At 38.6% G+C, this 23,031-nt stretch overlaps 1 protein-coding gene across 1 annotated transcript in view; it reads left to right on the top strand.

Annotated features, from left to right (window-relative positions):
* The first annotated feature begins 744 nt into the window (after nucleotides 1–744).
* The window catches only part of 5-HT2B (5-hydroxytryptamine receptor 2B), a 44,588-nt gene continuing 22,301 nt past the window's right edge, over nucleotides 745–23,031 (top strand). Inside the window, exon 1 of the mRNA XM_065866773.2 lies at nucleotides 745–1,268. Within this exon, the coding sequence (XP_065722845.2) occupies nucleotides 851–1,268 (418 nt within the window). The 5' untranslated portion in view covers nucleotides 745–850. The remainder of the gene's footprint in view (nucleotides 1,269–23,031) is intronic.

Here is a 23,031-nt window from a genome sequence, read left to right as displayed (position 1 = left end):
ATTTATTTGACTATTATTTAATTTGGCTGGTTTACTTTAATTTTTATAAAATTTTAAGAAATAACCAATGTTAAATTTAATATAGTATAGTTAATATGATAAACCGTTCTCAAAACTATCTTAAATATATATTCTTAAGTTTTATTCTTCAGGACGCATTTATATATATTCAATTTACGTAAGTTAATAAAATAATAATTTGTACAATATATTTCTCATTGAATCATAAGGCTTAAATCTTGAATGGTGTTATATTTAATTATATTTTTATTTTTATATATTTTAGTCAGCTTACTATACTTTTTGTAAATATTATTATTGTAATATATCAATTCGTAAGTTTAAAAAAAAACAATTAGTACAATGTATTGATCTTGGTATACCTTGTAGGGTTCAATTCTTGAACCGTATTATTTTTAATTAGGCATTGAAGCTACATTCATTCCCTGCAAAGATTGCCTATCAAAGTAGTTTTTTATAATTTTTCCATTCTCTTCTTTTCTCGATTGCAGCACAAACTTCCGGCAATTTCGTGGCATAAAATGTTTGCCACCAATATCCGTTCGGTTGCCGTAGGAATCGTAGGAATCGTCGGTTTGCCGTGAGCTCGTCCTGTCCCTTTCGCGGATCCTGATCCCGCGTCCCTCACTCATTTCCGGTGCAGGCGGTTGCGCCATTTTACATTTGCAATTCGAATCGAATCGGCGCGCAAGGACCTTTCCTCTTTTTTCCCTTTAGCCCCCCCCCCCCCCCCCCCCCCCTTTTTGCGTTGCATATGCAAGGGCTAATTAGCATGCTGCATTTCCAGCAATCAGAGTAGAGCGTCGCACAATAGGAATAATAACGCGGAATGGAAGAGGATGTGTATGCCTCGCTAGGTGCCTACAACGACAGCGGTGGCGAGGATTGGACCAGCTCGGAGCACCTGGTCCTCTGGGAGGAGGAGGAGCAGCAGCAGCAGCAGCAGTCGGGTGCAAATGCCAGCAGTCGGCATAATCAATTGCTGGTGGCCAGGTGGAATATCACCGGGAATGTCACCTTCGCCACCTCCCCCGAGGACATGCCCTTCGATGCCAACAACTACTGGGCCCTGTTGGCCCTCGTCCTCGTCCTGGGAACGGCGGCCGGGAACATCCTGGTCTGCCTGGCCATCGCCTGGGAGCGCCGGCTGCAGAATGTGACCAACTACTTCCTCATGTCGCTGGCCATCACGGATCTGATGGTCGCCGTTCTGGTCATGCCGCTGGGCATCCTTACCCTGGTGAAAGGTGAGTCCATTGTCCTTTGTCCCTTTCAAAGTCCGGAACAGACGTATTCTTTTTTTTTTGAGCCATCCCATTGTTGGCTGGCCTGCTAAAATGAAGGAGAGAAAAATATACACTTGAGTAACTCACTTGTGGGCTGCCAGATTGGCTTGTGCTAATCTTTCTTGAAAAACTTTTTATTTCATAATTTCACAGTTTACTTCAAGGAAAATTAGTTTGCACAAAAGTTGTGGAAAATTGAAATTGATTACTTTGGGCAAGGGACAAAAAAAATTAGGCTTGGTTTTTTATAGTAGTTGGCAGTTTTCAAAGAATCAGATCAAATGGGTAGAGTAAATTGTTTACTAAAAATTTCCTGAATGGCAAAGACCCAGAAAAAAGCATTTTATTAAAATTCAGCAAAGATTCAAAAGAAATTCTAGTGATTATAGTTTCTAGTAAATCTTAATTGGTTTTAAAAAAAAATTAAGCAAAATTGGTTAGCTAAAAGGGATGCTTCAGAAAACATTTCACATATAATTCCACTTTCTTATATGTAGTACCTCCTTTAAACTTTCAACGCTTTGCTTAAATGCACTAGACTCAGCAAGGAGTTCATTTGAACTATATTTTCAAGAAAAATATGGATACTTATGGATTCCTTTCACTAGAACTCAAAGCCAGAAATAATCTCTCCAAGTGGAAGAGTATAATAATCAAAGCCAGCGCCTGAGACATGGCAAGGACATTTGGCCCAGGACGAGACGGAGGATGCATTTAATGAAGCTGCTGGTGGGAATGGCGTTGGCGGTGTGCAGATTGCATTATGTCTCAGATATTTCGATCAAAGCTGGCAAACGTAAGCCAGGATAGAAAAATGGAATCGACGGGGGGAGGGCCGTCAGACAATTTAATAAGCGCGCTGCCTTTGAATCCCGGCCAGGACGAACCGCTGCCGGAGACAAGGAAGCCCAGAAACAATGCCGGGAAGATGGAAACGGAAGCTACCAAAGCTTTTGCAGGCGGCGGAGCAAGTGCAGCATAAAAATTGCATTAGAGGCGGCAAACGAGCGCAGGCGAATTTCGCTTTGACTTAGCTCGGCTCTGGAAACATCTGCCGGCAGATTTTTATCCTTGAAGTGCAGAGAAAAAAAATTTTAAAAATATTTTCAAACCATTTTTTGTAAGTGAAAAAGGGGATGAAAAAAATATATATAATAATAAAAGGGTATACTACAATTTTCTGAAAAAAAACTTCTTTACTTAAAACCAATTTTAGATTCTTTACAAGTTTGATTTGTCATTTCTAAATGTTTTAAAAATTATTTTAGCACATTTTTTGTTAATGCTTGCTTACAATTTTATTTATTTTAAAAAGAGTACTTTTATTGGCGAGATGGCTATCTCAAAGCTGAGAATTTTAAGTGTCACCCTTTCGTAGAAAATCTATTTCCTTGTTTTCCAAACGAAAGTGCTTATTTCGTAGGTGCATTTAAAATTATTTTTATTTATTTTTCATTTTTACACACATATTTTTCGTTAATGCTTGCTTACAATTTTATATATTTTAAAAGCAGTACGTTTTTTTTAACGAGATGGGTATCTCAAAGTAGAGATTTTTAAGTGTCACCCACTCATGGAAAATCTATTTCCTTGATTTCCAAACGGAATTGCTTATTTCGTAGGTGCATTTATGTGTGTGCTACATCCGGCGCCTGTAAAATGTTATGCCTTCGATTTTCGAGAACGAATTGCTGATTTGAGGACTGCATTTATCTGAGTGCTGCTTCCGCCCCCATTTTACCGCCCACTGCAGATGCTGCCACACCGATGACAGTTTTGTTTGTGCGCTTTGGGAGCCATTACAAACACAAATACAAACACAAACAGGGAGACGCACACACGCACAGACACCTGGAGGACTCCTTGGCAATCCAAAGTGAGCAATGTTGCAAGGAGGGCCAACAAATGGCTGCTTGTTATATCAAGTGTGAAAAATATTGCCGGCAGTAGTTGCCGTTGCCGCTGCACTTGCAGTTGAAAGCTAGAAAGGACGAAATCAGGATTTGCCTGCTGTCAAGGGGATCCTGCGACGGAAGATGATGTCTCCGGCTAGCAGGAGGCATTAGATCCCAAGGATTAGGCACTCACAGTGCAAAAGGCAGGACAGCAAAGGCAGCAACTGGATGTGGGTGAGCCTTGCAGTGCATTAATTGCATTGGTTGCATAAGTTACAATGAAGGCAAAACCTACTTGTCACCACCATTTCTCAAGCACACATGGAAGGCCAAAAAGGGTTTGATTTAAACTGAAAATTATCTATATTAAATTACGACCGATGGGCGTATGCGTAATATAATTAAGTGAAACACAAAACGATAACATAATTATAAGATGATAGTTTGGCTTTCGCATTGATTATGCTATATCAATTACCAAGACTTAAATTGCTTTAAACAATAATAAATATTGAAATTGAATTAAATCAAACAGCTAAAATAATATCTAACAAGGGAACCTTCATTATTTAGTCAGCAAATAAAATCATTAAAAGCTTAGTAGGAATTAAATACGAAATAAATACAATTTTGACCAAGCTGAGGGATTAAATATTAATACCTATACGTTTATTTTTTCTGATAAGCCCATGTAAGGATATCCCCTGACTTTCAACCTTTGTGACTCAATTTTTGTCTGACCATATGGACACATTTTTCGACTTGATCATTCAACATGCGACCACAAGAGCAATGCAATTAAATGCAGTGCGACACATGTTGATGCCCTGAATTATGATAACGAAATTACGACATAATTAGTGAATAATTCATTTGATTTTAAAATCTGCATAAAACGCCAGTTAATTAATAACAGTAAACGCAATTACTGCATAGCCATCAAACGACAGGAAAAAGACAGCAAATTGAATTATATTGTCCTGTCAATGGCCGTGAATATTTAAGTAAACGCGAAAAGCTCGCAAAATGTTTGCAACTTAATAAATTATACTTGGGTTGGAAAATGATAAACAAGAGAGCAGCCGCAAATAATTTAAAAAAAAAGAAAAGCCAAGCGTAAAAAGACCAGAGACGAGAAGCAACAAAATTAATTGAGCGCAAATTGGTGAAGCTGCGATTTTCAGCGTCAAAAAAAAAAGGAAAACAAAATAGGCAATGAAATCTTACACAGATATCTTACTGTGCAGAAAATCGAGAATGGGGGAAAATTGAAAATGGGAAAGTGGGTTGTCAAATGGCTGAGATTTTCTGTGAGGGGGCTGCTAGACGGCGCGTGGCTTACTCGAGAAAAACCATCTAGAAACAATGGGAAGGGAACGAATTTATCATTCTACTACTGCCAACCGAGTTGTTGCTGTTGTTGTTGTCAAAAAGCATTTTAAGCGCTTAAGCCAGAGCATAAGCTGCGACACGCACAAATCTTGAGGAGGAGAAGGGGGCAGACCAGGACCTTACTTTAAAGCAACCGATTGGCAGTGATGCGAAATATCCAAGTTGCTGTACTCAGTACATAACGGCAGCCAGAAAAATTCAGAAATATTGAAATCGCCTTTCCACCGTTCTTGATATCAAGACGAAAATACTCTTGAATTGGTTCTTGTAATCAAAGTGATGGTAAACATCCAAGTAGTTGTACTCAGTACATAACTGCAGTCAGAAAAATTCAGAAATATTGAAATTGCCTTTCCACCGTTCTTGATATCAAGATGAAAATACTCTCGAATTTGTTCTTTTAATCAAAGTGATGGGAAATATCCAAGTAGTTGTACTCAGTGCATAACTGCAGCCAGAAAAATTCAGAAATATTGAAATTGCCTTTCCACCGTTCTTGATATCAAGACGAAAATACTCTCCAATTTGTTCTTGTAATCAAAGTGATGGGCAATATCCAAGTAGTTGTACTCAGTACATAACTGCAGCCAGAAAAATTCAGATATATTGACATTGCCTTCTTTCCTATTTAAGATAAAACCTTCTTGATATCAAGACCAAAGTACTCTCGAATTTGTTTTTGGAATCGAGGGAACGGTATTGAGAACTTTTTTTCTTGTATGTATTTATGTAATTTCTAAACGTGTTAGAAGATATTTTCTAGTTGTTATCATCCTTTAAGTTCTAGAACTTGAAAAATATTTTTTGTGTAAGTATAATTAATCTGAATCAAGAAAAAAAATTTTATTTTTAGATTCAAGTTATTTATGGTATTTTTTCGAGTCCGACTTACATTCTGGAAATATTTTTTGGATATTAAAATATTTTTATCGCACCATCATTTCCAAAACGAACTATCTTCTCTATATAAATACAACCCAAATGTTGTTTATGTACCTTATCGGCATTTAAAAAAAGTACCTTTTCCATCACTGTCAATTGGTTTCAGCAGAGAATTTCTTGGAAACACCAAAATATGGCAATTCCACTTAATCAAATTAATTCACGAACTGTCATCAATAAAATACAATCAATTTCTGTGCTATTTGATATCTTAATATTCAGCAAACTGTATAATTTCGGAAAAGCTTCAAACAAATGTCGCGATATTTCAGTTGAAAGCCCAAATGGGAACGCTTCGTTTGGCAATCAGATTCCTTCATTTCATAGATAAACGAGCCGCAATGAGGCAATGCCGAAGTTAAAGCAAAAGTTGGATAAACTTTTCCCGAGTTTGGTGGTTACCCCGCCCCATTTGGGCCATTCTTCTTCACCCAGCCCACTATAGTTGGCTTTATCATAAATCTTTAAGCTACCTGAAGGCATTGGTAGTGGGCAAATGGATGGGCAGATCGAAAAGTGGGAAAATGGGTGGTGTTTTTCGGCGTGGGGAATTGACATGTCTACGCATAGCAAATGGCAGGCACAAAATGGCAGCTGTCGGCCGGCTTACAGCAGCCAATTAATTTTTGGTCAGCTCCCAAAAGAAGGCAGCACACTCACTCGCCCATCCTAATACCAAAACTGGGATCGGATTGGATTGGATTGGGGCCTAATGAAGTCGGGGCCCCAAATCGGTTGTGTTTAAAGCACCGTTATGGAGTGCGACGTAGGTGAACTGGGGCGTGGCCAAAGAACCCTTTTGGCAATCAGTGCGGAATTTGTTTTGTTTTTGCGGTCATCCGGAGTAAAGAGCTCATCCGGGGGGATGGGAAAGGGGATGGGGTGTAGGAATGGTATGGAGACGAATGGGTGTGGATGGGACTGGGGGGAAGTTTGAGGAGGAGCGTCCACTGGAGCAGATGTTTGACGCCCGCACATCCATCAAGTTGTCATGGAGAGGAGTCACCAGCTCACACGCCGTCTCCCGGAAACTATACACTGGGAAAAGAAGTTTAAACAGAAAAAAAATATTAATTATCTCTTAGATCTAGATTTAAGAAATAAGTTTAAATAAGTTTAGATCTTTTTACAGTCTAATTTATTTGTCAAAACTGTTGATTTATTTTTGAAGGTCTTTTTATCAATCCTGATAAGCTAAAATATTCTTTATTATAGCCATATGACACTTTCTTGATAGTTGCCCAACTGATTTATTTTAAAAAATAATGGTAACGTAAAGATTAAAAGGTCATAAGCCTAACAACATTTCACGAATTTATACAATTATTTAAAATATCTAACTTTAAGTTAAAATGATTTTTACATACATAGACCCTGTCAGCTTGTCGTAACTAAGTCAATATAATAAAACCTTTATTTTTGGAATCCTTAAAGATTTGAAGTGTAGAATATTTTAGGCAGACTTTGATACATGTGAAATTTGAATGCTTACATAATTTATTTCTTGTAGATATCGTGTTTCTCTTAGTGTAGCACTATCCCTTCAGTGGCCTCTGCGTGTGTGTGCAGTTATGTGTAAAAAGTCAGTGGATATCCCGCACTGCTGCACATCGCAGAAATCGCTTTAGTTTCAGTTTAAGTTTCTGGTTTGGTCTATCGTCTTCCGCTCAGGATCTTAAAGTCCTCGAACCCGCAGTCATGTGCATGTGAGTCAGTCGGCCGCCGAGGCTCGCCTGTGCTCATTACTTATGCAAAGTCCTTTTTAGCTGTTAAGTGTTTTGTGTCTACTTACAAATGTAGCTGTAAATCAAGCGGAAGTCGTTTTGGCGGGGCTTTCCCCTTTGGGAGGGCGGCCAGGATCAAAAAGGGCGCAATTGACTGCACGGGATTGCGGAGCCATTAAATTTTTCATGCGTTTACTATTTCCGGCGTTGGAAATTTACCGCATTTTAAGGGGGAAAAAAAAGGTTGCTGAAGGGCTGTAGGAATTTTATAGATCCGCATGCATATATGCAAATCTTTTCTTCGTCAGATTGGGCACGAAAATTGATTATACCGGTATACCGCCTGGCGCGAGGATAAAAGTTTTCTTGAGTTCATTAGGCAATTGAGTCCGCCCATTTGTTTCGATGATTTAAAGCCAGCTCCTCAAAGCTTAAAGGAGGAGTTTATTATAGTTTAAATGGTAATCAAGTTGAACTAGAGGCTAGTATATTTTTTCCTTGCTATTTTATTGCCGTTAAAGTTATTTCTCTGGCGATAGCTTTATTATTTTTGAAGGAAACTTTAACACGTTTTAGTTTATTGAGTGATCTAGGGGTTGGCTGCAGCACTATAAAGGAATATAAAAACATTTATTTTACAAAAAAATCGATTCAAGGTCAACAGTTTGTTTAAAGATAGTTAGTTTGTTGAGCAAGCTCTATTTTCCCGATATCTAAATATAAACCATATACCTACCCATAAACACTTAATGCACTTCATTCTCTGACAGCGACAACTGCAAAATTACACTTTCAATGATTAATTGAACAAGTGGCGTAAACAGGCGTTGCGAAAGGGAAAGCCAACGAAATGCTAAAAGCCATTACTCTAATAATATTTGACTTGAATCGATAACTTGTCTAAATTGCAAATAGCTTACGGGGGTTACCCAGAAAGGAAGAAGTCGCCGGGGATAGACGCAAATAAACAAGGAGCTGCCAGGATAAACAGCTGGCAGACAGGGCAGAGTGGAAAATAAACAAGACGAGTGCAGTGAGGCAAGTCAAGGAAGTGGAACCACACGGAAAACCAGGTAACCAAGACCCAGACCAAGACCAAGACCAAGACCGAGAACGAGAGCCTCTCACCGGACCGCCTTGACAGTCAATGCCAAAACAATTGAGGTTGGGCCGGCAAAAGGTTGGGGCACTGGGAGGGTCAAAAGGACGAAGGTACGACGCTACGAAAGGCCGAAAGGACGTGTGATGGGAACAGACATTTGCTCGAGCAGCACGTATTTGCCTCTGTGGCAGCTGCCTCGAGACTTTGGGGCTAGCGACTCGAGACTGGATATCCACACTGGGACAGGGCCACCAGACCCAGGTCGAGGCTATAAAGAAACAGACTAGCCCTAGCCCCACTAAATGGATGACACACTTCCGTAACTTTCGAGGCCAAGAAGAGGGCATAGCAATTTTGCCATAGCCCACTTCCAATGACACATATTTTTTTATTTTCGTAGGTGTTCTATACAACTCTTAAGAAATTTGGTGTCAGCCTTCGGAATTTAATATCATAAAGAAGATTGTGAAATAAGTTTATTTGACAAAAGAGTTAGTATTCAGCTGCTAAATTATCAAGCTTAAAATATTTTCATGTTAAGTATAAATTATTAAATATTGTCATTTGAATCAAATAAATACTTTAAATTAATTTATAGCATTAAAATGTAATGACGAATTTATGTTAAAGATATATAAAAAATGGTAACCGCACTTCAAAATGTTAAAGAAAATGGGCTAGTTATAAATGATATCCATTTAAGTATAATAAGCAATCATTATCTCAAAGAAGATACTTTTTTAGAAGAAGTTACGATCAAAAGCATTTAAAACTAAAGTTTTTAGTAATATAAAATTTATAATTACTTAAATTATAAACAGTAATATTTTCAAATGAGTTTTGTTTTTGTAGTAAAAAATGTATTTTCAAATAGTAATTCCGTGGTATGTTGAAAGGTGAAACGTTGCTTAAGAACAAGCCTATTAATACCTACTTAAGAACATGTTTTGTTAAGAAAGTGTTCCTAATTGTACACCTGTTATAGTCAATGGCATCATCAAAGGAACACATTGCTTACCAATAACCAATCATTTGCCAGATCGATCATTTGCCACCTTTATTGAGTTCATAAAGAGCATCCATAATGAGTTCGGGGCAGAGGCGGAAGTTTCGAATGCACTTTTTTAAATTGCCTGACAAATTGCTGTTGTCGTTCTCGGAGGTCTCCGCATGTGAGTTGCCGAGTAATATTGTGGCCGAGTGGAAGGACTGAGCCCATTACTCATTCATCGATTGTTTGCATGCGACCGACTGTCTGAGGACTCCAAAAGGCAGAGGTAAAGTTGGAAAAGGACACCCCACGACGATCCGAGGACCGTATATTATTTTTAAGTAAATGGGAATGCTAATGGATTAAGAAATGCATTTTTTATAGTCGTCACCCGGTCTTTGTTGGTTTAATATTTAATTCGGCGAGCACGGCAATTGCAATGGCATTGTGAAAGCTTTCTTGCACTTTAAGTGGCCGCAGGTTCATTTGCAAGGAGCAAAGTAAGTGCCATGTAATTTATGTGCCGCCTCGTTGATACTGCAAAAGAGTGCGAAAATTGCCGCAAGTGAGAGCCCCACTGCAGTGGAAATGGAAATGCGAATGGAAATGGGTGTGGGTGTGTGGATGTGGGAGTGGGAAAAGTCTTTCACGCCACGGTTTTTCCATCTTTTCATGGCGACTTGAATGGCGCCTCCAGTGTCCTTTTGTCGCATGCTTATTCAGCGACGGCTTAAAGCTTTCAGGGGGACTTTTGAATGCACGCTTTCACTGGGTATTTATTTAATTAAGGAGTCAAAGAAGTCGTCGCATGCGCTTGCATGCAAAATACCCAAGTAGTAAGCTAAGTTAAGGAAAATCCATTGGACTCTGGCATTTCCAGCCCCATCATTGGCCACTTCATTTATCAAGCTTTGACACTGACAGGGCGTCCAAGTTTGCATCGAGTTTCGCCTATCCCTTTCGGGATTTGATTAACGAGCCGTGGCTTCGGACAACTTTTGGCCAGCTCTGGACTTCTAGTCAGCCAGGCCAACAACAGCAGTGCGGAATTGTCAAGTCATATTTCATTTTTGGTCAACGCCCACGACGGACAAATTCGAATGAAACATCATATCGCATTTGTATCTAGCGTTTTTTCCCCGAGCTTCAAGGGTTTTCGGAGCTGGAGGAGCGGTCTGCGGGTCGAGTGTCGGGCGGCAAAACAGCGACGCATTTGCGTGACGAGTTCGGCCCTGTCCTCCCACTTCAGGTTGACTGTCAACAAGCGAGGCGACCTTGCCGCAAACTTACCTGAACACTGCAAAAAAATTGGACCCATATACAGATTATTACAAAAATAACTGATAATCTTATTAATCCTTAAAAATTATTTTGCTTTAAAACCCATTAACTTCTTTTCTAAACTACCAAGCCAGATATTTTTATTTGTTTAACCTTTAAGAGAGAAATAAACCTTTTAAACATGGGTTTTTCTCTGGTGTATACGATCAAAAAATATTTGTTTGGAACTAAAGTTATTCAGGTCTCGAACTAAAAGTAGAGTTTTTGGAAATGTACTTAGAGTTTTCTAAAAAAAATCTATTTTCTTCAAAAGTGGGTATCATAAGGGGTAAGCTTTGGCAATCCTCGCCGATTTTATTAAGTTCCATTAATGGTGGTATACAATTTGGAAGTAAAGAGCTTACAAAATTAAGTTTACATTCCACTTTGTAGAATTGCTTCTAGCAACAGCCTTATTCCTTGTGCTTTTTCTTGACCCCTAGTAAGATTATTGCTAATCCCTACCTTATGAGGTATATTTGTGAGACAAAAAAAACATAATTAAAACCCCATTTTAGTTTAGTTTTTCTTAGTGCACTTGCACACTCCCAGCTAAGCGCACTTAAGAACAGAGAAAGCCCAAAACAGGCAGCAGCACGTGCTTGCCCTTTGACAACACGGCGTATGCGTAATGCGGCCTAAGAACCTCGCTTTTGCTCGTCCTGCCGGCAGTCCCACTGTTTTGGCACGTGAGTTATAAATAATTATAGACAACCGAGCAACCAAAAATTATAACGTTAGGCCCGAATAAAATGCCAGGCACGTTTTAGCTGCCTTTGGCTTAACTGCGCCTGCGACTCGAATAATTGGAACGACCGAGGCTCTCGACAGCCCACTTGAACCTATTCAGCGGTCGCGACCGCCGCGCGACGTGACGTGGCCCAAATTGGAATTATTGCCATCATGTCACTCGATTAGTGGCGTTAAATTGCCAAAGCTACCCCTCATCTCGATGCTCTCAGTATGCCAGGATCCCCAGGATGTCAGATTCCCAGGACCTGCGATGGAATCATTTGCATCTGCTTCGATACGCTCGCTTCGTTCGCGTAAAAATGCTTCTGCTTCGCATTCTGTTTGGCGCTTTATTGTCGTTTTCCCTGCTGCTGGCGGCTATCATTTAATATCCTGTCACTTGGAAACTGCCTGGACAGGCTAAAACGTGGAAGGAGCTTTTTTTCACATTTCTTTTGCTATCTCTAAATTTAAAATCACTTTAAAGCCAGTTGACTTGGAAAGTGTAAGGTGTTTGGTGTAGTAATTTGTGGAAATAATATTTATTTATTGTTCCCATTGTTCTGGACACATTTCTATTGATTTTACAATTTGCCTGTGGACTTCTTAAATTGTTTGCATATGTCTTTTAATCATTGCCAGGCCCAAGGAAAATTGTTGATGAAACAGAAAGCAATCGAGACAATTGCTGGTTGAATTTATATTTTACCAATTCGGAAATTGCTTTAATAAATAACCTTGATAGGTATGCAATTCAATAAATTCATCGAATATCCAGAGCAAGATAAATCCATAGTTATGTACACATTTTCCACTCCAGTTGCTGTCTTTTATTGAAATGTTTTCCTAATATGATTAGGTTTAAAATTTAATATATGATTAAAGCCCACTTCTATTTTATTGCCAGCAGCTTCACATCCCTAATATTTTCTGTTTATTTTGCCCATGTTGAGATTTCGCAATGTAACCCAATGCTTGTATAGTGCACCCAAAATATCCGGTTGCAAACATGGGCAACCATTTCTGGGCAACCGAAGCCACAATGAGAAAATGCATATCGTGTAAATTACATCTCCATATGTGCAGGGTTCTTCAGCTCCAGAAATTTTCATTTAATTAAATTCACAGAGCCCATCTCCTTTCGTTCGACATATTGTTGATTTTTTGCCTTGACCATTTTTGGACTTTCATTAAAATTGTAACACAAGCAACTACGCAAATATAAACAGAACCAGATATGCACATAAAACTTAATTTTCATGTAGAATTTCTAGTCTGGCTTACCAAGTCAGCATGTTGTGAAGGGGCTCTTTAAAATTGTAATGAAGGCAACAAACCGAAGGTTTCACAGGCTGGTTGTGTAAATATTGTAAGTGACACGTGTCGAATAATGCTTGAAAATATAATGAAACAAATTTTAAATCTTTAAAAGCATGCTTTTTTTACATTTCTAAGCAGCAAAGTCAAATTTAGCTCGCGGCCTAAGCGATTCGATATTTTTAGATCAGTGGTTTTGAGTTTATAATGCCAAATCGAGCATACAAAGCTGCGGGCGTTACAGCAAAGTCGATTCAAATTATGCATAAATCTCAATATAATTGACATTGAACGGCAAACTTTTGCTACTTTGCGTTGAAATTTTTAGGAGACTATTTTTACCATTTGAGAGGGCGTCTTCTCGTCCCAGACAGGCCATTATATCCCAGTCAAGCCCAGTGGCCCACACAAACAGTGTCGAAAAGTTGCCCAACGTGAATGAATGAAAGGATGATTTTGGTTTACCCAACTCCCACAGACTTTTTCGCTATGTATTTTGTATGCCCACATATATATTTTCGTGTGTGCACGCTCATTGTGAAAATTATGCGAAAAGTTTTTGGTTGGCCTGAAAACGACGGCAGAAAGTACATTAAATTTTGCACTGCACTTGCCATGGCCAGTTGCACTTTCGCAAAATCTCAGCCACAAAGAGCGTCTAAAATAGCTCAAAAGCATTTTGCGGCTTTGGACTTCCGGTCGGGGATGAGTGACCATTGAGACTGTTCTGCGGTTGTCTGAAAAAGCGATACAAAAATGTTTCCCGCAAAAGTCTTTCGGGTTTCTTAGGGGCTTTAAATGTGCAGGGTAAGTTCAGCCAAGACTTGGGAAAATATTTTAACAGGCCATAAAAACTAATTGTTGGAAAATGGTTTCTGGTAAAGAAGTCAAAAGATAGTTTCAGTGGGTGTTCTTGAGGTCAAAACATTCTAAGTAGATTTTAGATAACTTTTTTAATATGAATAAAAAAAACTGTTATCACTTTAACATTTTTCCCGTATTCTTTTACTATTCTATAAAGGCTTTAAAATAACCGAACTAAAATATATGAAAAAAATTTCAGAAACCTCTATCATGTATGCTAAGCATTACCTCATATTGAAGATACCTTTTTAATATATTAAAAGAGACTTTTATTATCTTAATCTTATTTCTTATTTCCTTTACTATGCCATAAATATTTAAATACCTATCTAAAAACTTCCGGAAACCTCTATAATATATGCCAACAGTGCTTAAGGCATTAAGTGCCCTGCTTTTGCAGCTTATTTGATTAACTCAACATGTGAGATGGGGAAAATTGCGAATTAAGCTGTGACAGGGAAACATCTGCAGCTGAAATACTTATCAGTGTCGTCTGTTGGTTGTCGCATAAATGTCTCAAAAATATGCTCTTGTGCGGCCGAAAAACAGAACCATAAAGATGAAATATGTGTGTGAGCAGGCCCATGCATTGCTCACATGCTGAAAATGCTCAAATGCTCGAATGCTAAATTCGCCCCGTCGTCGACATCTTGTAATTTTATTTTATTATGCCCAAAAAGGACGAACACAGTGGCTGTCTGTCTCCTGTGTGTGCCTGGACCTTTTATATCCGCAAGGAGAAAAGTTTGTAATATCCTCCGATGTTCCGGTTGTCTCAACAAATTGGCAAGGAAACATACTAAATAAACTGCCGGCAGCCGGTATTGATGGCATGGCTAATGACCTTGAAAGTGATATGAGAGATCCCTTTTTCCACCTTATTGTTTTGGGGTTTGTTTTGGCAAAGTTTCATCATAATTTGATTGAAAACCGTTTGGCAACCTCGAGCAAATCGAGCAGGCAGTCTGTGGTTCTGGGACTTCTTTCAGTTGAGGTCTTTAAATTATTTAATAATATTATATTAGGAACATAAGGAATTTAATAGAAGGACGTTTCACTTAGGGCTTAGAAACCTTTTCATATACCATATTGCTCAAAATTTTAAAGCACCCTTTTAGGAGATTTCAAGGACTTCCGCTGAAACTTTGTTTTGGTGCTTAAAACTTTTACCGATGATTTGTTATTCTTATAGATAAAAAGGTTTAAGAAAAATGCTTTTCGGAAACCTATAAAGTCAATCCTAAACAATCTTTGTTTTCCTCCTGAAAACTTTACTTATTGCCATGTTTGTGTTACCGATATAGAACAATGGAAAGTTCAGTTTGCGTGAGTTGTAACTAATAGAAGCTGTTGGTGAAAATGCTGAATGGGTTTTCATTGGCTAAATGTATTTAAGCAGAGTTGCAATAACTATGTAATGCACAACAGCAACTACAACCAGGAACAGAAAAGAGGAAAGAAAGGTATTACAAGTGCTTTGTAATCTATTTGAAAACTTTTCCCCGAGCAGGAAAACACTCGCCTGCACGAGAACCCAAACGAGAATAATAAAGCAGAATAATGGTAAGAAAGGGCCGGGGTGAAAAGGTCTCGGTCTGGTAAAGAGTCTATAAGAAAAACTCTTGTAATAGACAAACAATGAGTATAATGAAACGTTAAGGCGTCGTGTAATGACGCAACGGAAGCGAAGCAATTTACGTAAGCTTCCACACCGAGTTAGGAGTTTAATGAATGCGAAGAATAGAGCGCTCAGCTTAATGACGGCGCTGAATCTGGTTCTGGATCTGAAAATGAATGGTGGAAAATCGGTGGGCGGAAAATCGAAGCAGTCCCCACTTTATATATGCCACATTAGAGCAATGTCAATAGCAGGGAGCAAAAATTGCGGCGAAAAATGAAAGCCGGAAGGAAGCATCCGATAGACACAGACACCTCACCTCAGCCACCTTTTCCACTCAGCTTTCCTTTCCTTTCACTTCATTTCCCTCTACTTTCCCTCAACTTTTTGCGTTAAGCGAGGCGTAAAGAATACAAAAATAAAGCTGTGTAAATATAAAAAGTAAGGGAGATGGGAAATAGAATGGCACCCGGTATTTAATGGGGGGCCAATAGCACTCGAGCAGACATCAAGAGCCACAACAATTATGACAAAAGTTAGATGAGTTGGTCAGGGAAAGTCGAACACAAAGATGCTCTATGGTATTGTTTATATATACGTTATAAAAAAAGATTTAAAAAAATATAATTAATTTTTAAAAGAACTGCAATCTATAAACTGTATTGAGACTATAAAAATAAGGTCTTATTATAAAATTTGGGTAGCTATCTTTATATACAATATATTTAACCAACAACCCCCATAAAGTACTAGCATTAAATTAATAGATGTATTATCCTACTTATTCTTTTCGCCCTTAAAAATCCCTAAGCTCCTTAAAGAGGTAAATCAAAAGACCTGTTGAGCATCCACTTCTCTCAACATGGGTTCAGCTATTCAGGGCGTGTGAGCTGTCAAAAAAAAGAAGAAAAAAACCGAAAATATGGATAGATATTAAAAATTCAATACAACAACAAAAATAGAAGAAATGTGCTTACAAAAACTTGTTAGAAATTTAATTGAATTTCGTGTCTTTTTCCTTTATCTGTCTGTGCTCACCATGTGATTTTCCAACACAAACAACAATTTATTTATATATATTTGCTTTGGGACCCAGACAAGGACCGTGGACCAAAAGGACACAGCCGCCCACTCATATGGATGTATGAAAATTTGTTGTAGTTTCAGTTTTCCGCCCTTTGCTAAGCTGGCAGCTGTCAATGGCGCGAGTTCTGGGAAAAGGAAAAGCGCTGAAGGTTTGCTTACAAGCTCTCGGAAAACTTGAAGCCTGTGCCGAGTTTTCCTGAGCATATGGATAAACAGTCGCTTCATCTTGAGATATGAGCAAAAGGCGACAAAGTTGTCAGTGGAAAAATTTGATAAGCAGTTCATATTGCTCATGGGGGATAAATAAAAAAGATAAACTATTCAAAGTTTTTGTTTACGATTAAAGACTCTCAGGTGATTCGATAAGGTCTTAAAGTATTTTTTAACTTTTACAGGATATAGAAAATTTAATGCAATTTTAATATACATGCATAATACAGTTGATTGTTAAGTTAAATTATTCTTTGCAGTTAGTCAACCGTTTTATTTAAATGATTTGAAACACTTATGCAAACCAGAATGACTAGAGGCACATCAGGCATAAATCAATAAAAAATGTTCACTGTATTTAAAATGCAAATGCAATCAAAAATCCTGGCAAATGAGGTAAATGGATGGCATTTCCGTTTTTCTCACGCTGGCAGACATCAAAGAAAATCAGGAAACGCTTGGCTCACTAAAAATAGAAGTGTCGGCGGCACTACAAAAATGCCCAACAAAGGAACCGAAAGGCAAAGGCCAAAGTCAGAGCCAAGCACCGAGCTCGAATCACCGAGCACCTGGCAGCCAGGTGAGGACGAACTTGTGGGTCACACGGAAGCTAAAGCCATTTGCATTATTGTCAGTGGGTGGTTTTGGCCAAGAAGGTGGGGGATCTTTGTGGATGTCGGGAACTTGAAACGAAATCAAAAGTCAAAGGAGGCGACAGAGGTAAAGGGGGGGGGGACTGAAAATGAAGATGACTCTGTCAGGGCGAATTGCGTAAGGAAAATGATTTCAACGAGCCTGATAAGAAGGTCGTGGTATCGTGGTATTGGGTTGGTGGGGTAGTGGGCACCCTAATCGACCTCCAACCAGTGGTAACCTCGATTCACTGAACAGCTTTCGATTTCCGTTCGAGATCCGTTGGCCTGGGAAAATGCGTTTATGGCACATCGATGGAAATCGAAAGGCCATTAAATAGTTTACTTTATGCATGGCAGGCAGATTTTTGCCCTACGGTTATTTACTCGCCCGAACGTCCTATCCTATCCTCATCAAGCCGATGATGATGATGATGATGATGATGATGATAAACCCGTCAAGCGCTTAGAGCCAAGTTAACATCGGCCACATCAACAACTTTTCTTTTCTTTCCCTAACAATTTGGTTTTCTTTTTTGGTCCTGCACGTATTCACCGCATGTTCCGCTCTGGGCTCCTTGCCATCCGGATTCCTAAGTGTCCTGGCCAGCAAGTTGTGCGGAAGTGTCTATCATATGCATGTTAATAGCTTCCCCTAAGAGAGTGCGTCATAGAACACCCACATTACTTGGTGATTTTGGGGATTTTGCCAGGCATTTATAAAGCTGGTGAAGAGATTCAGGTGGGCGAGTGGTGGTAAACCAGAGAAGAAATGATTTCACAGCTCAGAATAAATTTAAAAAGGACGACAGCCATCATTAGTTTCCACTATGCCAACAAACCATATATATATTTTACCCATAAATATTGATATTTAATATATATCCCTTGCCATGACATATGTTAACGCATAAAATCCCAGCTCCTCCGAATGACAACCGCAGCCATATTTTGATTAAAGAAAAAGTTGCATTTGTATCTGAAATCCCTTTGCGGACTTTTCGCATGGCGGGAATGTTTTTGCGTGCTGTCAACACAAATATTTGACCACACAACAAAAAAGTTACAGAAACAATGCCCTCAACAACAAAAGTTTTCAGCATCGGCTACAAACAGCAGAAACAACTGAAATCCGCAAAACAACCGATTCATATTTCCGACAATATTCGATTTTTTTAATGTTCATTAAAATAACAGACGAAGGTATCTGTGGCTTGCAGAAAGTTTTTATATTGATAGCAACCAATTATAATTGGCAAACCAATTTAGATTCTCATTTTTAGTAAATTGAATTTTAAAATCTCTATTAAAATAGAAAAGTACTGCACCTACGTAAAATATTTTAAAAGGACTTTAATAAAACACAATGTATGCTTAAGTCATTTATACCTTTTATTACCTATTCATAAAACTGCCCGAAAAACGGAAACAACCAAGATACATGTCGCAAGGTTCGAGGGTCGCAGATTCGAGCACAGGATACAAGGACACATATATATATTCACATTCCCATACTATATATAGACGTATGAATAAACATATGACCATGCAAATGTGTCAACGGGACGCGCGAAATGCAAATGAAAATGATATGTGTTTACATGCGGGGGCCAAGAGTCAAAAACTGTTGTCTGTCAGCGAAATAAAAAGGGAGTCCTGAAATCCCCGGCGGACTAACAACAGACATCACACCCCACATCTCCGGCCTCTTTTCGATGCTCCCCATAAATTTGGATGACAGCCGAGGTGACAACGTGTCAACAGGCGCCGCGGGCGGCTGCCACGCCCGCCGAATCACAACGCCCACTCACCCACACAGACTCACTTATATGGCGGGTCATAAACCGAATGTCAAATGTCTGGCAAATCGGGCAATTAAAGATCCGCTTTAAGAAGAGCCTGAAAACATGAACTCCCACTCTTTAAATGATTGATTATTCGGCAGCAGAAATTAGGGAAAATTAAAATGGTAGGGGGTTCTGGAACTGGTCTCATTTTATATGTCTGTTTAAGCTTAGTAAGCCACGTGCGTTTTTTACAGCTGGTGAATAACACAGGTGCCAGTGGCGAAACCATAAATTAGCTGTGGGGGGATATAAAAAAATGTATCTAGTAGAAATTAAAAATGTTGAATAAAATACATATTACATATACTTTCTAAGTTAAAAAAAAATTAAAAATTTTAACCCAAGTGTGTGCAAATATCCCCTATATCCCCCTCGTGAATCAGCGCACTTGAGAGGAGTAGATGATATTTATTAAAAATAAATATTTGTCCTACATTAAAAACTTTAATTTATAAAAAATATATTTCGTGTTAAAATATTTATTTATGGTAGTTTAAAGTCTTTCGAATTTATAAAAACAGTTGCCATTATTCAACATTTTTAAGATTCAAGGAGAATATTTTTAGGGTTTACCAAACACTAAACACTTTTTATGGAGATTTCTTCGTCTGAAGTGAACTTTTACTTTGGGATTTTAAAGGAAAATACTTATAACATAACAAAAAAAACCAATTTTAAAAAACCTTTGGCTTTTATTTTTTAAAAGTACATTTTTTAAGGATCTATATAAATGTTATTACTTGTAAATGAAATTTTTATAATATAATTTACAACCTGAAAGTGCTATCTCAAAGATAGCCTTCCTCCCGACCATATTTTTAAGATTCCCCCTTGACAATATCCTGCCTCCGCCCCTGTGCTTGTTTCTTATCACGGGTATTGTTCATGCTGCTATCGCCGTTGTAAGTGGCTGTCGCTGTCATCTGCCAGAGGCAGGGAAATAAAGGAAATGGGATGAGATTCGCTACTTGCCCCCAACTCTGGAGTTCAATTTGTTCCACTCATATTTCTGTGATTTGTTATTGAAATTGTTATTGTTGCTGGTTGTGCGTGACAACAACACAGAGGCAACAACAACAAGGACGAGTTGCGCCGGCTTATTTTATAATCACAGCAATTTTCGAGCTGGGCTCAATGAATTTTTCTCGGCTCACATATTTGCATTTTATTATCGCCCGCCCTTTTTATTGACGTAAATCATTTAGCCTGTTTTTGTGTGTGTATGTTTATCCAAGTACGCGTGGGTTTTATTTGCCGTCAGGTATTTGATATTTTATTTCTGATTGCCTCGGGATTTATGTTGATGTTTATTCTGTTTGCTTATTTGTAAAATAATTTAAAAGGATTTTCCACGAATTCAACCAATTTAAGGTGAGAAAAATAAAAAGAAAGGTTTGATTATTTTCATTGTTCAATGCAATGTATGTAAATTTTATACATTTTATTCATAGAGGTTCAGTGACAAAAAATCAGAGGGTTATTATTTATGACACAAAGTGTATTCAGTTTAAATGTTTTCTGTCAAGCGATTGGATGGTTTTACAATTCCTGAAGGATTAGGCTTCTATACAATTAAATTGTAAATCAACTAATGTTTTGTTAGAAATGCAGATGATCTCATCATGTCATAAGGCATTAAACATTCATTCTATTCTTTTTTTTTGCTGTGATACACAGAAATAAACTTGACCTAATCGGTTGACCGAGGAAAGACAAACCCAAACCCTTTTGGCCAGTCATTTCCTTCCTATTAGGTTCGTTTGCTGGGCAAACAGTTTTTAGCAGAGATGTATCTAATTGATGGAGGGCTGCTGTTTGAAGGAACTGAAACTAAAATTGAAATCGATGCCGCCACAGAAACCCAAGTAGGAAAGTCCAACAAAGGCCCACACACATGTGGCTAACACGCAGCCAGAGGTCCATTCATAAATCATCACATTTTCACCCGATTTTTCCCCATTTTTCGCATGGGAATTGTTTGCCTGGGTTCAGCAACGCGGAAAAAAAGTACAAATATTTGTTATGGTAGCTCACACAAAGGCTTATGTTGTCATGGACGAGGGTTACACATACACATAATACAGTATAGTATATCTTCCATTTTGTATGCTCGGGTTTTTCACCCGACATTGTTTTGTCATTCACTCAATTTGGCAAACAACCGAATCATTAGCTGGACCTTCTATTTCCATTCCGGCGCCGCCGCCGCCTTTATATCCACTTAAACTTACAACAAATTAAATAAGTTTCAACTCATTTACCAAGTCATTTTCCTGCCAACTTTGCTCGTCATCAGCTTCCCCGGCTATTTGTGTTTCAGTTTAGTTTTATGACGACTCCACTCGCCCCCCCTTTTTTTGCCCCATTTTATCCCCATTTTCAGACCCTTGCAAAGCAAAATCTACACAAAAGAAATCAGCTAAAAATTTATTTACCCTGACTTTGGCAGCGGAACTGGAAAACGGGAAAGTTTTGCGCTTTTGTTTGAAATTTGTTTCGCATTTGTAAGTTGAAATGCCTTACCCTAAGAAAGGCGGCATAACACCAGAAAAAAAACAAAAAATAAGACTGAAACACAAATAAAAGCTTTGTCCTGCTCCTCAAAGGAGAACCAAGGAACCAGGTTCCCCGAAAACCATCCCAGACAGACCCAAATTTCAGGTTCCGCTTGCTGTTTTCCCGGAAAAAATGATTCCCATCTCTTTTTTTAGCCGGCCAGTGCCAGCTCTTATTCAATTTAACCTGATTTCCACAGTTTCCTTGGGCTTTCAGGTTTGCAGCTTAAACAAATTTCCTTCATTTTAAAGGTTCGACTACCGTCTGCTGCCCAAATTGATCTTATTGACACTTTACTTACGGCCCAAATGGCCTGAGACGGCCCTATTTTTAGCCAAACCCAATTGCCGTGTCATTTGTAACATTTTCGCTTTGGACTCGGGGGCTTAGAATTATTGCAATTTGAGCGCTTGATGGGCGCGAAATCGCGGGACTGGAAAATATTGCCTGGCCATAAACAAATCCTTATGGCAATTTCTTTTTGCAAACAGAAAGTGCCCCGGTATTCAACAGATGCCAGTGCCTTTGAGTCTTCTCATTTAAACTGGGAAAGTGGATGAAATGAAATGGCCTCGTCATTAGGTCAATTTGTTAGAAGTGAACATTTTTTAAAATGGCTTTTCAGAGAAGTGCCTTTAATTTCCATGGTAAATATATTTATGATATCGCTGTTAAAGCGGAACGCTTTTAGATTAAATTTTAAAGTACCATAACATTTATTCCTATTTAACATTTAAATTACATTCAAGGAAATATTTTTATTGCTTCCCAAAACGAAATCCTAAGATCTAACTTGTTTTTGCCCCACGCATATTGATCCAGCATCGCCTCGAACCTATCTCATTTTCTCAAGGCTGACTCGTTAAGAAATTCCTTTTCCCAGCGGCTATACGGATTCTTGTTCGACCAGATTCTGGACACAAATCCCGCGCCCAAATCTCAGGGCACACGCAAACAGCAGAGTAAACACCAGTATCACTCACCAAAAATGCCGGATGCTCAACCTCCAACCTCCTGGGAAACCAAGCTATTTACACAGAGAAAAAATTATATATGTATTTTATTACAAGGTTCTGAAAATAAGCTATATTTAGGGATATTTTTTTTAAGGCCTATGATAGTTAGTTATAAAAGTACAAATAATACTAGTCAAGTTACTACCTTTTAAGTATTTATATTTCCGTTTTAGGAACATTTTTTCTCAGTGCACACACAATTGTACTTTTATGGGGAGAAGGCGAGAGTGCCGCGCTGAGTTATGACGTCCAACAGCTGTGCAAAACGATGGCCACAGCATCGGGAATAGCCGCTCATATATGGGCCAGTTGGTCTGAAATATGTTGCATAAGCCCCCTCGGGAGGGGCGGGCAATATCATTTGGGAGGCTGGGGACTCAAGCTCCCGGGGAAAATGTGGGTGGAAAACCGAAAAAAAAAGCGAGGGAGTATTAAATAAAAATGGCCAGGCGACAGTTGGGGCTTGCATTGTTGCCAGAC

Source organism: Drosophila suzukii, chromosome 3, assembly GCF_043229965.1.
Source record: "Drosophila suzukii chromosome 3, CBGP_Dsuzu_IsoJpt1.0, whole genome shotgun sequence".
In the NCBI taxonomy this organism is placed as follows: Eukaryota; Metazoa; Arthropoda; class Insecta; order Diptera; family Drosophilidae; genus Drosophila; species Drosophila suzukii.
This window is presented reverse-complemented; position numbering and strand designations above follow the sequence as displayed.